The 13,172-nt window shown below is 42.1% G+C and overlaps 1 protein-coding gene across 2 annotated transcripts in view; it reads left to right on the forward strand.

Moving 5' to 3' along the window:
- The window catches only part of PTPRG (protein tyrosine phosphatase, receptor type, G), a 1,006,925-nt gene that overhangs the window by 792,630 nt on the left and 201,123 nt on the right, over positions 1 to 13,172 (forward strand). For both annotated transcript variants that reach the window (XM_006862095.1, XM_006862096.1), the window contains exon 7: positions 10,649 to 10,806. In XM_006862095.1, the coding sequence (XP_006862157.1) occupies positions 10,649 to 10,806 (158 nt within the window). The remainder of the gene's footprint in view (positions 1 to 10,648; positions 10,807 to 13,172) is intronic.

The following is a 13,172-nucleotide window of genomic DNA, read 5'->3' on the forward strand; positions in this document are numbered from 1 at the left end:
CCTCATCTTTTTCTTTGATGAACAATTAATTATTAAAATATAATATTGTCTGCATACAGCACCCAGGATCCTTGAAAGTGGAATATGAGATTCATTCCTTTTCAATTCTTTTATCTAGAAATGCACAGTACCTGCTTATTATGGTATAATAGAATGAATGTTGGTATAAGTAGAATGTTTCAAATATTTTTCTAAACTGGTTAAGTGGCTGGTATGGGAATGTTTTGAATTCAAATGACTAATTAAGAAAAAAGTTCAAGACAGAATATTCTGATCGGGATTTGAATGGAGTTACTCTGCCCTTTATAAAAAGATGTATTTAAGAACGCTTATAGGGCTGGGCACACTTTGAAGTCCTTTACTAGTGTTTGTGCATTTAATGCTAAGAACCTCTACTGCTGTAAATACTAATATTATCTCATTAGTTACCAGTTACCAGAAGTACAATAACTTGCCTAAGGTTATACCATTAAGTACATTGTTAATATGCTCAGCTACTAACCTAAAGCTTGGAGGTTGAGTCTATCTAGACGTACCTCAGAAGAAAGACCTGGCAATCCACTACCCCGAAAACTTAACCATTGAAAACCCTGTGGAGCACATTTCTACTGTGGCACGAATGAGGTCACAGTGAGTCAGAGTTGAGTTGACAGCAACTATTTGGTAAGCTAACATTTTTTTTAAAAAATACTTTCTTAATGAAATAGTTGTAAGTTTTTACCTGCAAAGTACATTATGCCTTCTTCCTAGTGACTGTACTAAGAAACTTCTAATCTTAGATCCCCTTAGTTGAATGACCTGTGTCTTATAAACAGGCTTTGTGGGCTGTGCTGGAAATACAGGGCTATGATTTCTAGAATTGCTTCCAGATTAGACTTAAGCATTTTGGGCATCCCTGTTTTGACTTGAGCACTGCCTGTGGGGCTGAATAAAGAGCTCTGGTAGCGTAGTGGTAACAAATCGGGCTGCTAACCTCAAGGTCGGCAGTTCAATACTACCAATCATTCTGCGGGAGAAAGATGAGGCTTTCTGCTCCCGTAAAGATTTACAGCCTTGGAAACCCTGTACAGGGTCGGTGTAAGTCGGAACTGACTCCATAGCACTTAACAACAACCATGGGGCTGAACAGGAAATGCAGTTTTCAGAAACATCAGTATAAATTGTTGTGGTGTTCATTTTGAACTTAGAAAATGAAAGGGTACAAAACAAGTCAAGAGTTAATTCTCCAATGTATTATTCACAAAACAAATTATTATTAACATAGAGCATATCCCTTCCCTCCCACTTCAAAGGCCAAGTCTGTCCTGCCATCTGATTTTAAATGGCTTTGAGCTAAGAATTGTTTTTATGTTTGAACCCTAATTAACTGAAATATTAACCCTCACACACACAGTAACAGACAAGAATTACTTTCATCTCATTAGTAGATCTCTATTACTAAGAAATATACTGTTATCAAGGAGTCCTGGTGTGGCATTGTGAGCTAACGCGCCAGACTGCAAAGCCATTTGAACTGCAAGGTTGGCAGTTCAAGCTCACCAGCTGCTCCTCGGAAACCCAACACAGGGTCACTATGGGTCAGAACTGACTTAACGGCATTTAACAACAACAACGTACTGTTATCATTATTATATGAATTTTATGAATAAAAAGATTGTGGAAATTTGTTTCTTATATAAGGACCTACAAAATAGCCTTGATTTCATCTTTTGTCCTGCAAAGCCTGAAGTGTTTCCTATCTGGCCCCTTATAAAACATATTTGCTAACTCAAAAGCCTGCCTGGAGCCTAGCTGGACTTCTCCCAATTGATTGCTTAAAAAACACCAGACACTCACATGCTTTAGCTGTCTTAATTGTCACAGCAAACTTGAGAAGTAAATACTCTGATTATTTCCATTTTACACATAAAGAAATGGCTCATAGAGGTTGTTTGCCTAAAGCCACATAGCTGTTAAGAATCAGTTAGTTTCAGAGTCTGTAGGAGACTCTTGATCAAAGAAGGGGAAACACAGAACGAAACTTAAGATTCCCGTGAAATCCAGAACTTCTGGAACCAGGAAGGCTGAATGAACCCTACAAACTATGAAACGGACATAATCTTTAAACTTTAAATGAGAAATATCCCCTGGCATCTTTTTTTTTTTAAGTTTTTATTGTGAATTAAGTGATAGTTTACATGGGAGAACATCAATTTTATACTCATCGTATCGTATTTGTTTCATTGCAGTGATTACAATTCCCTGCATGCTTCAGCATTCAGTAGTAGTTGCTTCTATTCCCTCTGTTTTGTTTTGTTTTTGTTTTGGATGTGCACCAAAACACTCAGCAATATACAATCATTTGCCAAAGGGCACACACTGCAGGTCTGCCCCCCAGCCACCAGCACCCACCCTTCCCCCTTCCATGAGTCTAGAGTCCTCAGGGGCTCCGTCTCTACATGTTATCATCTCTGCCTCCATCTCTGGGGTGTCTGGGTGGAGTCCCACACTTCGCTCCTGATGGTCCCAGGGTCCTCCGCTCCAGGACTGTAAGATCGACCACTCACCCCTTTTTGCTATAAAACTTCTGTCTTTACAGTTACAACAATAGCAATTAGTCATGATAACAATTACTCACTATTGAATCATGAGCATCTTGTCCCCATCTCCTTTCACCAGAACTGTCTAGACAGGATGAAAATCACTCAGTGGGGATTCTATCTTCCTCCACACACTCTGAATCTAAACTCCCTCTTGAAAACTTGTAAGCCAGTCACTTCATGCCTTTACAGCCCCTCTCTCCCCATTTTAGGTAACCAATGTCTAAGTTGCCCGTTCCTATCAACCCTGTGTACAGGGTGATCCTTTCTCTAAAGATTCTTTCCCTCCTGGTTGGTATTTTAAGCTACTGTATCTGTAAGGAGCTCTGGTAGCGTAGTGGTTACGAATCGGGCTGTGAACCTTAAGGTCAGCGGTTCGAAACTACCAGCCGCTCTGCGGGAGAAAGATGAGGCTTTCTACTCCCGTAAAGATTTACACCCTCGGAAACCCTGTACAGGGTCGCTATGGGTCAGAACCGACTCAACGGCACTTAACAACAACATCTGTAAGTACACGTCAAGTTCATCTGATCATAGTGATTTTAGAGGGGTCATGAGTTACGCAAAACCTATGTAAGATCGCTTGACTGACTCATAGATGGTGGAGTTAGGATTTGAACTGGAGCAGGCTGAGAATCTGCTTTCTCTTTTCAGTCCAGTGCTTAAACTAGAGCACTACACCAGAACTCTTAACATAAATAGTTAGTGCTGGACTATTAGTGAAACTTTGATGGTTCATATCCCCCTAGAAGTGCTTTGGAAGTAAGACCCAGAGATCTGTCTCTGAAAGGCCACTGTCTTGAAAGCCCTGTGGAACAGTTCTACTCTGCACACATGCGTCACCGTGAGTCAGAGTTGGCTTGATGACCACTAATCACAAGGAGTGGTTATGGGGGTCATGTTTCTGTGGTAGAATTCTTGCCTTCTGTGAGGGAGACCCAGATTTAATTCTCCGCTAATGAGCCTCATACATTGATGTTGTTTTCCTGGAAATAAGAAACTCATGCAAATCTGTCGTCTCCTCATTCTGTTGCTTCAGTCTGGTCTTCCATTTCCCCAGCCCTAAAATTAAAGAATTGGATTAAATTGGTGGTTGTCGAAGTGAAACCTCAGAAATGTCTCTGGGTCCCAAACTCAGCTTCAACCACAGCAGCTGTTTGAGTTACTAGACTCCAGAAGAGATTTTATTTGAAGAAAGAGTTCTTTGGTTCCCCAGGACACTAGGGATCTCTAAGACCCCTCCCAGATCTCTTTAAGTAGGATGACTCAATACAGTGCTGATTGTGGGAGAAATGAGGTGTGGAGCCTGTCTGTCTCACCAGCTCCACCTACCCTCTTCCTGTGGGATTGCACCCTCTCAGCCACTAAAGGGTGTATCCTATATGGCACAGACAGTTGTCTGGTTGTTAATTGGTTGGTGATTTGAGCCTACTCCAAGGCTCCTGAAGAAAGGTTAGTTATCTGTTCCTTAAAGGTCACAGCCATTGAAAACCTTACGAAACACAGTTTTACTAGGACACACAGAGTCCCCATGAATTGGAATCAATGGCAGCTAGTTTGGTTTTGTTTTTAAATCAATTAAAGCCAGAATCTGCGGCTGAAGACATTAGGTTGAAACTATTGGGTTGGCCAAGGACAGAGAGACCCTTCTGCAGTTTCAGCATGATCACTCCTGCAGTTTCCATGGATTCCTGCTGAACCCACAAACCCATAGCAAGCGTTCAGTTAAGAGTTCTGATTTTCAGAGTTGGAGTCGATTTTTAAATCTGGTCTCTTCACATGAATGGAGCAAATGTTCCTGCCTTACCTTTTTATGTTCTTTAAATCCAGACTCTTCCTTGAGCAGGTGCTTCAGATGGGAGGGGAGCAGGGTTTGGTGCCGCTGGCTTCGAGGATTGTCTTATCTTTTCCCGTGGGTGTTCAGCAAGCTTCACAGCAGCCCTAATATTGAATCAGGTCCACAAGCGAAAACCCTGCAGATTTTCTGGCCAGTCTACAGCCTTTGATCCAAAGGCAGGTTGGTGTGCCTCACTGTGTCTCAGAGTTCACCACCAGGATGAGGCAGAAATCAACGTGGCAGTTTTACAGATTTTGATGCCAAGCCCTACATGCACCCTGTATTGCTATGCGCTTTGTGATGACTATTTGAACAGTCCAAGGAGTACAAAGGCACCAAGCAAAGGCCAAAACAATTCCTCCTCCCAGCCAAGACAGCCCCAGCCAGGCAGGCATGCAGAAATTGCCCCCATCATTATGCTGCGGGTCACAGGCTGAGATGAATGCCTGTGGACATAGGGGCACTTCCACGTCTCCCAGCCTTTTGTCCAATAGTAACTGTTCTAGTCTTGCTGATTACAGAACCCTGTGATTTGAAAGACTGATACCATTTATCTGTTAATCCTTCGTTATTGCTTTTAAACTATGTTTTGAAATACCTACCTAATGGAGTCCTGGTGTGGCGCTGTGGGTTAATGCACCAGACTGCAAAGCCATTTGAATTTCAAGGTCGGCGGTTCAAGCTCACCAGCTGCTCCTCGGAAACCCTATACAGGGTCGCTATGGGTCAGAATTGACTCGATGGCACTCAACAACAACAACAAGAATCTTCCTGAAGATTTTAGGGGAAGATCCTTCTTTGTGTTTTTCAGCTTCTGATCGCTTCAGATGTTCTTTGGCTAGTGGCCACTTTGAATTCTGCTTTCATCCTCACATGGCCACCTATGTTCTGTGGGTGTCTCTCTTTGCTTCAGTTTCTTGTCTTCTCTTCTTATATGGAAAATACGCCCCAGCTACTCACATTAGTTAATTTTTCAAAGATGCTTTTTCAAATATGGTCAAATTCACAGGTACCACAGTGTAGGACTGAAATATAACTTTTTGGAGCACACAAATCGAATGATAACACTTAGATTTTAGATTCCAATTATCTGCTTTTATATCTCAGTTCTATTGTTGTTGTTACTAAGTGCCATTAAGTTAGTTCTGGCTCATAGCGACCCTATTTAGGGTTTCTGAGGAGCAACTGGTGAGTTTGAACCACTGACCTTGTAATTCAAACCAACCTTGTAGTCTAGTGCATATCCTAAAGCGCCACACCTAGACTCAGTGCTATAAATTGGAATAATAATAGGATACACTTCAGGGGAACTATTGTAAGTTTTGAATACATTAGTCTTTATAAAACTCAGAACTTGGCATGGCACATGTATGAACCCACTGCTATCAAGTTAATTCTGACTCATAGAAACCCTGTAGGACAGAGAAGAACTTGCCTATAGGGTTTCTATGACAGCCTCTTTACCGGGAGTAGACTTCCTCATCTCGGTGTAAACCAGCTGATACGGTTTAATTGCTGACATTTCAGTTAGCGCCCAAGCATGTAATCACTTTACCACCAGAACTTCTATTTGTTCCGTATGTATAATTGTTGTTGTTAAGTATTGTCGAATCGGTTCCAGCCAAATATAGAGGTGGTGATGGTGTGTCGTGGAGTTGGTTCCAACTCATAACGACCCTGTACAAGGTTTTCAAGGTTGTAAATCTTTCTTTTTTTTAAGTTTTTATTGTGAATTCTGTGATAGTTTACATGGGAGAATATTAGCTTTATATTCATCCTATCACATTTTGTTTCATTGCAATGATTAAAATCCCCTTCATACATCATCAAACAACCAAAGGGTACACCCCGCAAGCTTGCCCCCCGCCCGTTAGCACACAGCCCCTCTCCCTCCCTGAATCCAGAGTCCCCAGCTACTCCATCTCTCCACATCATCGTCTCTGCCTCCATCTCTGGCATCACTGCTTCTCTAGGTAGGGACCCGTACTCTGCTCTTCTCACTTGATGGTCCCAGGGACCTCTGCTCCTGAACTGCAAATCAAACACTCCCTTCCTTTTGTTACAAAACATCTACCTTTACATTTCCAACCCTCACAGTCAGTCCTAATAGCAGTTATTCACCATTGTGCCACAAGAGTCTTATCCCCATCTCCTTTTATCAGCCCCGTCCAGACAGGTTGATTCGACCTTCCCCCACAGCCCCTGGATCTAGGCTCCCTCTAGAAAGCTTGTAAGCCAGTCACTTCTTGCCTTTGTAGACACCCACTTTTTGTGTAGCCAGTGTCTAAGTTGCCCATCTCTGCCAACCCTGTGTAGTATCAAGGGGGTGGGAGTGATCCTTGCTGTAAAGATTTGTTCCTTTTTTTGAGCTACTACATCCATAAGTATAGGTAAAGTTCATCACAGGTTATTCTTTTTTTCCCCCTCTTCTTTCTTCTTCTAGTTGAGTTCTGATCATCCAGCAATCGAAGCCAGGTTAAGTGGGTACTATCTGCAAGTGTGGGTGTTCTTGTGCATCTCCCCTCACTTCATATCAGCTGGATGCTTCACTTTCCACTCTAGTCCTCTGTGGCCATGTTACTGCCTCTGGGCCCAGGAGTTCCCAGGTCTTGCCAAACTGCTGGCCAACCACGTTTCAACCCTGGTTCGTAAGAGTCTGTTGAATGTGGTCAGACTTAGCTCACATTTTCATTTCTGTTTTCCCCCACTTCCCCTTATCATTTACCAACGTGGTCACCAGCAAGACTACATGCCTGCTCATGTATTCCCTTGAGTCTTAGTCTTGGAAGGGGGCTTGCTCTGAGGGGACCCGACCACTTGCCTTGATGGCTCCCAGGCAAACAGCTGGCTTGTTCTTGTAGTAGTTGATCAGACTGGCATTATTGTCTTTTTATTTCTCCTGCCGGTCTTTCTTTCCAGAAGTATATTCTGTTCTTCTAGCTGCTCCAGGCTGATTTGCTTGTCCTTTCAAGTAGAAATTTCCCACTTGAGAAGATTCTGGATAGGGTTCAGGATTCCAACTATGGTCTTATGCAATGCAGAGGTTCCACAGGAAGCCTCTTTCAATAGGCAAGTTGTAGTCCCCTTTTAGGTATTCTAATCAGTTATAGGCTGAAGATGGACTTACAAGCTTTCTGTAGAGATGATCCTGACTATTCCTTTCTCCCCACCTCAAGTGTCTATTTTACAATGGTAGGCAAGAGAAACCAAGATTCGAAAGACAACCAAGCATCTTACATTATTTCCCCTGCTTTACCAATTCAAACCATGCCTCAATCCCTGTATCCCAGAGCCCTGCTGTTCTTCCATCTGTCTTGTTCTTCCATTCCCCTCCCACTTCTTGTGTGTTTCCCCTCCTCCCCCTCCCCCCCCTCCCCAGCACCCAAGCTATCCTGTGTCTATTCCCTATCCTGTGCTCCTTCTTCCCATCTTCCCATCCCTTCCCTCACCCTGCCCATACATCCTGGTGATCAGCAATGATTTTTTTTTCCCCCCTTTTAGGGTAAGTTCTTTTTCTTAATCTTTTACAATAAAGGTCCTATGCAGTATATCTGCTTTTGTGACTGACAAATTTCACTCAGCATAATATCCTCAAGGTTTATCCAAGTAGAGGAATTGCTGGATCATAAGGTATTTCTATTTCCAACCTTCTGAAGAAGCGCCATATTGCTTTCCAGAGTGGTTGGACCATTTTGCAATCCCACCAGCAATGTAGGAGGGTCCCAGTCTCTCTGCATTCTCACCAACATTTATTATCCTCTACTTTCTTGATCTTTGCTGTTATTGCTGGTATGAGATGATATCTCATTGTTGTTTTGATTTGCATCTCTCTAATGGCTAGTGATCATGAACATTTCTTCATATGTTTGTTGGCTGCCCGCATCTCCTCCTTGGTGAAGTGTCTGTTCATGTCCTGTGCCCATTTTTTAATTGGGTTATTTCTTTATTTCTTGTAGAGGTGTTGTAGTTTCCTATATATTTTAGAAATTAGTCCCTTGTCCGATGTGTCATTGCAAAAGATTTTTTCCCGTTCTGTGGGCTCCCTTTTTTACTCTTTTGTTGAAGTGAGGCTATAAATCTTTACGGGAGCAGAAAGTGTAATCTTTCTTCCATGGAACAGCTGGTAGTTTTGAACCACTGACCTTGAGGTTAGCAGCTCAAGTTGTAACCACCACACTACCAGAGCTCCTCTAACCATATATAGTAAGTGTGTTTAAATGTTTACAAGATGTGGATATTCACAATAGTCACTGGCTTATAATAATAATAGCAGCATAATAATAAAATAATAATAAAAGTTAAGGCTTACTTAACTAATCCATACCAAAAGGTAAATGAAATTTGTATTCTACTAGAGCAGTTGATTTCTGTTGGATTTTGCATTGTCTTGCTACATTGAGCTCTTGGATACGGGGAGACACATCTGCCTAAATGCCTGCACTAGCTGTTCTGCATGAAAGTTAGAAGAAGGAGGGAGGAAGTACAGACTTGGGAAGACAATTTGGATCAGTTTAGGTTTGTTCTTGAAACTACCCTGAAGCCCTGGGGCCTCCCTCAAATGTTCTGGAGTCAGGGTCGAGATTGCTGAGGGTGGAAAACTTAGTATTAGCAAGATTACAACAGTCTTCTTATATCCCTCACAGGGGTAAGGAAGGAATCGTAGATTTAAACACAGAGCTAATTCTCTAGAGACCTACTATTGATTAGAATCTTCTCTGACTGGTGAAGCAAGCTGGGTAACCCTTTTTTCCTGTTTGGGAAAATGATGAGAGAGTACCCTATTCATCTCTGTTGAATTATTCATCCCTGCTTCAGAGCCTTGGCACCTGCTATTTTTACTGCCTAAAATGTTTTTCCTCAGTCTTTTGGTTCCTTCTGCTCAGTGTTCACCTAACTACAGCATCTCCTTTAGGTGAGGAGGACCAGGCAGTCTCTGGTGTATAGGTCCCTTGATTCATATCCTAGCTTTGCTGCCTACCAGCTGGGTGACCCTAACCAGGCATGGCCCTATACTACACTGTGGCTTCTGCATTGAATGATAGTAAGCCATCATTGTTGGGTTCCAGCTGAAATGTCCTTTCTTCTACGTAAAAGAAGAACGCTGTTTCTAGAACCATTGTATTAAGTTCAGGGTTGTGACTTCGTTAGATTTCACTTTGATTTGAATAGATGTTGGGAAAAACTGTAATGAAATGTAACCACCTTTGAAACTTGCACTCACAGTTTGTTCACAGTTTTCATTTCCTATTGCTTTTTTTCTTTTTTCTTTGTGTCCTACCGATACTTACTTCATAGATATTCAGTAGACATGGGTTCTATGGTGTAACAAGATTGGGAAAGGATAGGTTAAAGAAGCAACAAGCCAGTGTTTACCACAGCACTATTTATAATAGCCAATAGGTAGAAACAGCCTAAATATCCATCAACATGAATGGATGAAATGAAATGTGGTGTACTTATATGCAATGGAATATAAATCAGCCATTGAAGAAATGAAATCCTGATACCTGGTACCGCATGGATGAACCCTTAACACAACATGCTGAGGGAAATGAGTCTCTTACAAAAGGAGAAACACAAGGGGGCTTCAGAAAGTTCTTTTAGAAGATAGTGGATATTTTCCACAAACTCTTTGAAGCCATCTCTTAGTGTGTGATCCCACTTACATGAAAGAAAGACTATGCAGATGTGGAGGCCAAAGTTCATTGGTGGTTACTAGGAATGGGCAGAAGTTGTTGCATAGGGAACACAGTAAGGTGTCTCTTAAGGAGGATGGAAAAATTTGGAAAAAAAGAGTGGTGATGGGTACAGGACATGGAGCATGTAATTAACATCACTGAATTCAACATGTAAAAATTGTTGAAATGGTAAATGCTTTATTACATGTATTTCTACAACTCTGAAAAAAAAATCTAACGTCTCAGAGACTGCTGTGTGCTAGTGTGCTCTTTGCTTCTTGTGGGAGGGGGAGGGACTGCAATGTTGCTTAGCATTATTCATCATGGAAGCCTTTTTTCATGAGCTACAGTGCCGTGTTGGTGTCCTCAGAACATACCCTGGGAAGCACTGCTTTGTTTTCTGTGTCTCTCCCACCACCAAATGTTAGTACTTCTCGGGATATAAACAAACAGACGGCTTGCGATGTGGTACCAGCAATGCAAGGGCTTTGACTGTGTCGACAGCATTGCGTAGCTTATAATTATGCTTTTCTTCTCCCTCTTTCCCCAAACAGAGAAGGAAACCTTTCTGGACCCTTTTGTCCTCCGAGACCTCCTGCCTGCATCCCTGGGCAGCTATTACCGCTACACAGGTTCTTTGACCACGCCGCCGTGTAGTGAAATTGTGGAGTGGATTGTCTTCCGGAGGCCTGTGCCCATCTCCTATCACCAGGTAGATATTAAGAACTACGTGGGACTCCTGAGTTTACTTGTTTCTCGGGATTTGTTTTGTTGTCTACTCATTGTTGATTCCTTCATTCTTTCATGCAACAGTCATGTTTTCAACCCAAAGACTATAAAACATAGAGTATGGATGTTGTTGTTATGTGCCGTGGAGTCGGTTCCAACTCATAGTGACCCTGCACAGGGTTTCCGAGGCTGTAAATCTTTATGGGAGCAGAAAGCCTCATCTTTCTCCCACAGAACAGCTGCTAGTTTTGAACTGCTGACCTTGCGCTTTGCAGCCCGATTTGTAACCACTACGCCACCAGAGCTCCTTATAGAGTATGGTATCTCACTACAAATTAACTAACTAGTTGAAAAGAATTACAGGCGTGAAATTAGGTAATGCTTATGTACTCAGTCTTTAGGAAGTGATCGTTGCTATCTGCTGTGAAAGGCACACTAGTGACACAGTAGTTAAGCACTTGGCAGCCAGCTGAGAGGAACCCATCAGGTGCTCCATGGGAGGATGATATGACAATCTGCTTCCACACAGATTCCAGCCTTAGAAAGCAGAAGGGGCAGTTCTGCCCTGCCCTGTAGGGTCTCGGGCTCACAGGCAACTTGATGGCAGTGGGTTTGGTTTTATTATCCTCTAAGCTCTGGTAGTGTAGTGGTTACGAATCGGGCTGTGAACCGGAAGGTCAGCAGTTCGAAACTAACAGCTGTTCCACAGGAGAAAGATGAGGCGTTCTGCTCCCGTAAAGATTTACAGCCTCGGAAACCCTATACAGGGTCGCCATGAGTCAGAACCAACTCCACGGCAAACAACATAACAATCATGGAGTCCTGGGTGGTGTCCATGGTTAATGAACTCAGCTGCTAGCCAAAAGATTGGATGTTCAGGTCCACTCAGACTGACCTCACAAGCAAGAACTGGTGATCTCTATACATACCAGTACCTTTCAGAGTAGAGAGGTTAGGTAACATGTCCAAGGACTCATGGATAAAAATGACAAAGTCAGAAACTGAGTCCTGGTTTGTCCACTTCCAAAACCCATGTTGATGACCACTGACCTGTACTGCTCCCCTCTGATTATGACCTGAACCAATTTCATAGGAAGGTGGGCATTAGGCAGAGCAATTAACGGTCTATAGAAATTAATTAAACGGAGATGAAGTTGGGAGCAGGGTCAAAGTTAGAGAAGCCACCAAGAGAATGAGAGGTCTTAAATTCACCTCATGAAGACTAATGAATGAAAGGGGACAAGTCTTAGAGAGGACATACCAGTTGTTTAGAATCCATCATGCATTTGTGTGGAAGCAGAGTAACATTATTTCTGTATGTGTGATTGTAGAAAATAGAGCCAGGATCAGTAGGGTAGTTTAATAAGAAAGAGGTTTTGAGCCATTAACCAAGATTGTCTAAAAATGGAGGACCCTTTTCAGTGCTTTTCATAGAAATGTCCCCACAGAACTGGATAGGTAATGATCTTGCTGAGCGAAGATGGAGCATTTTAGAATTACGTGATAATATCTTTAAAGTTCCCCTCTGGCCTACCAGTGTCATACTGTGATGGCTTGTGATGCTGGAAGCTATGCCATCAGTATTTTAAATCCCAGCCAAGTCACCCATGGTGAAGAAGTTTCAGTGAAACTTCCAGACTAAGACAGACTAGAAAGAAGGAGAGGTGAACCACTTCAAACCTTATGAATAGCAGTGGAACATTGTGTGGTATAGTGTCAGAAAATGCACCCCTTTAGTTGGAAGGCAATCAAAATATGGGAAGAGCAGCCTTCTCAAAGTCGAGTTGACCTTAATGATATAGATGGAGGAAAGCTGTAAAGACCTTCATTTGCTAATGGGGCACAACTCAAAAATGAGAAGAAATAGCTGCAAGCATCCATTGATAAGCAGAACATGGAATATATACAGTATGAATGTAGAAAAATTGGAATTTATAAAAAACAAAATGTAACACAAAAATCAGTGTTCTAAGCGCTAATGAGCTGAAATGGACAGGTATTGGCCATTTGCATATGAGTTTCATATGGTTGACTTCTCTGTGAAAGACAAACTGAAAAGGAATGGTGTTACATCTTTGTCAAAAAGAGCATTTCAGTATCTATTATGAAGTGCAATATTGTCTGTTATGGGATAGTATCCATATGCCTATAAGAAAGACTGCTTAATATGACTAAAGCCAATGATGAAGAATTCTACCAACTTCTTCCATCTGAAATTGATCAGACATGCAATCTGGATTCATTGAAAATTACTGGTTATTGGAACTGGGAAGTTGGAAGAAAAGAGGAGGCATTGGTAATTGGAAAATATGGCCTTAGTGATAGAAACAATGCTAGAATATCGCATGA

The sequence above is a fragment of the Chrysochloris asiatica genome, unplaced genomic scaffold (genome assembly GCF_000296735.1).
Source record: "Chrysochloris asiatica unplaced genomic scaffold, ChrAsi1.0 scaffold00046, whole genome shotgun sequence".
Classification (NCBI taxonomy): domain Eukaryota; kingdom Metazoa; phylum Chordata; class Mammalia; order Afrosoricida; family Chrysochloridae; genus Chrysochloris; species Chrysochloris asiatica.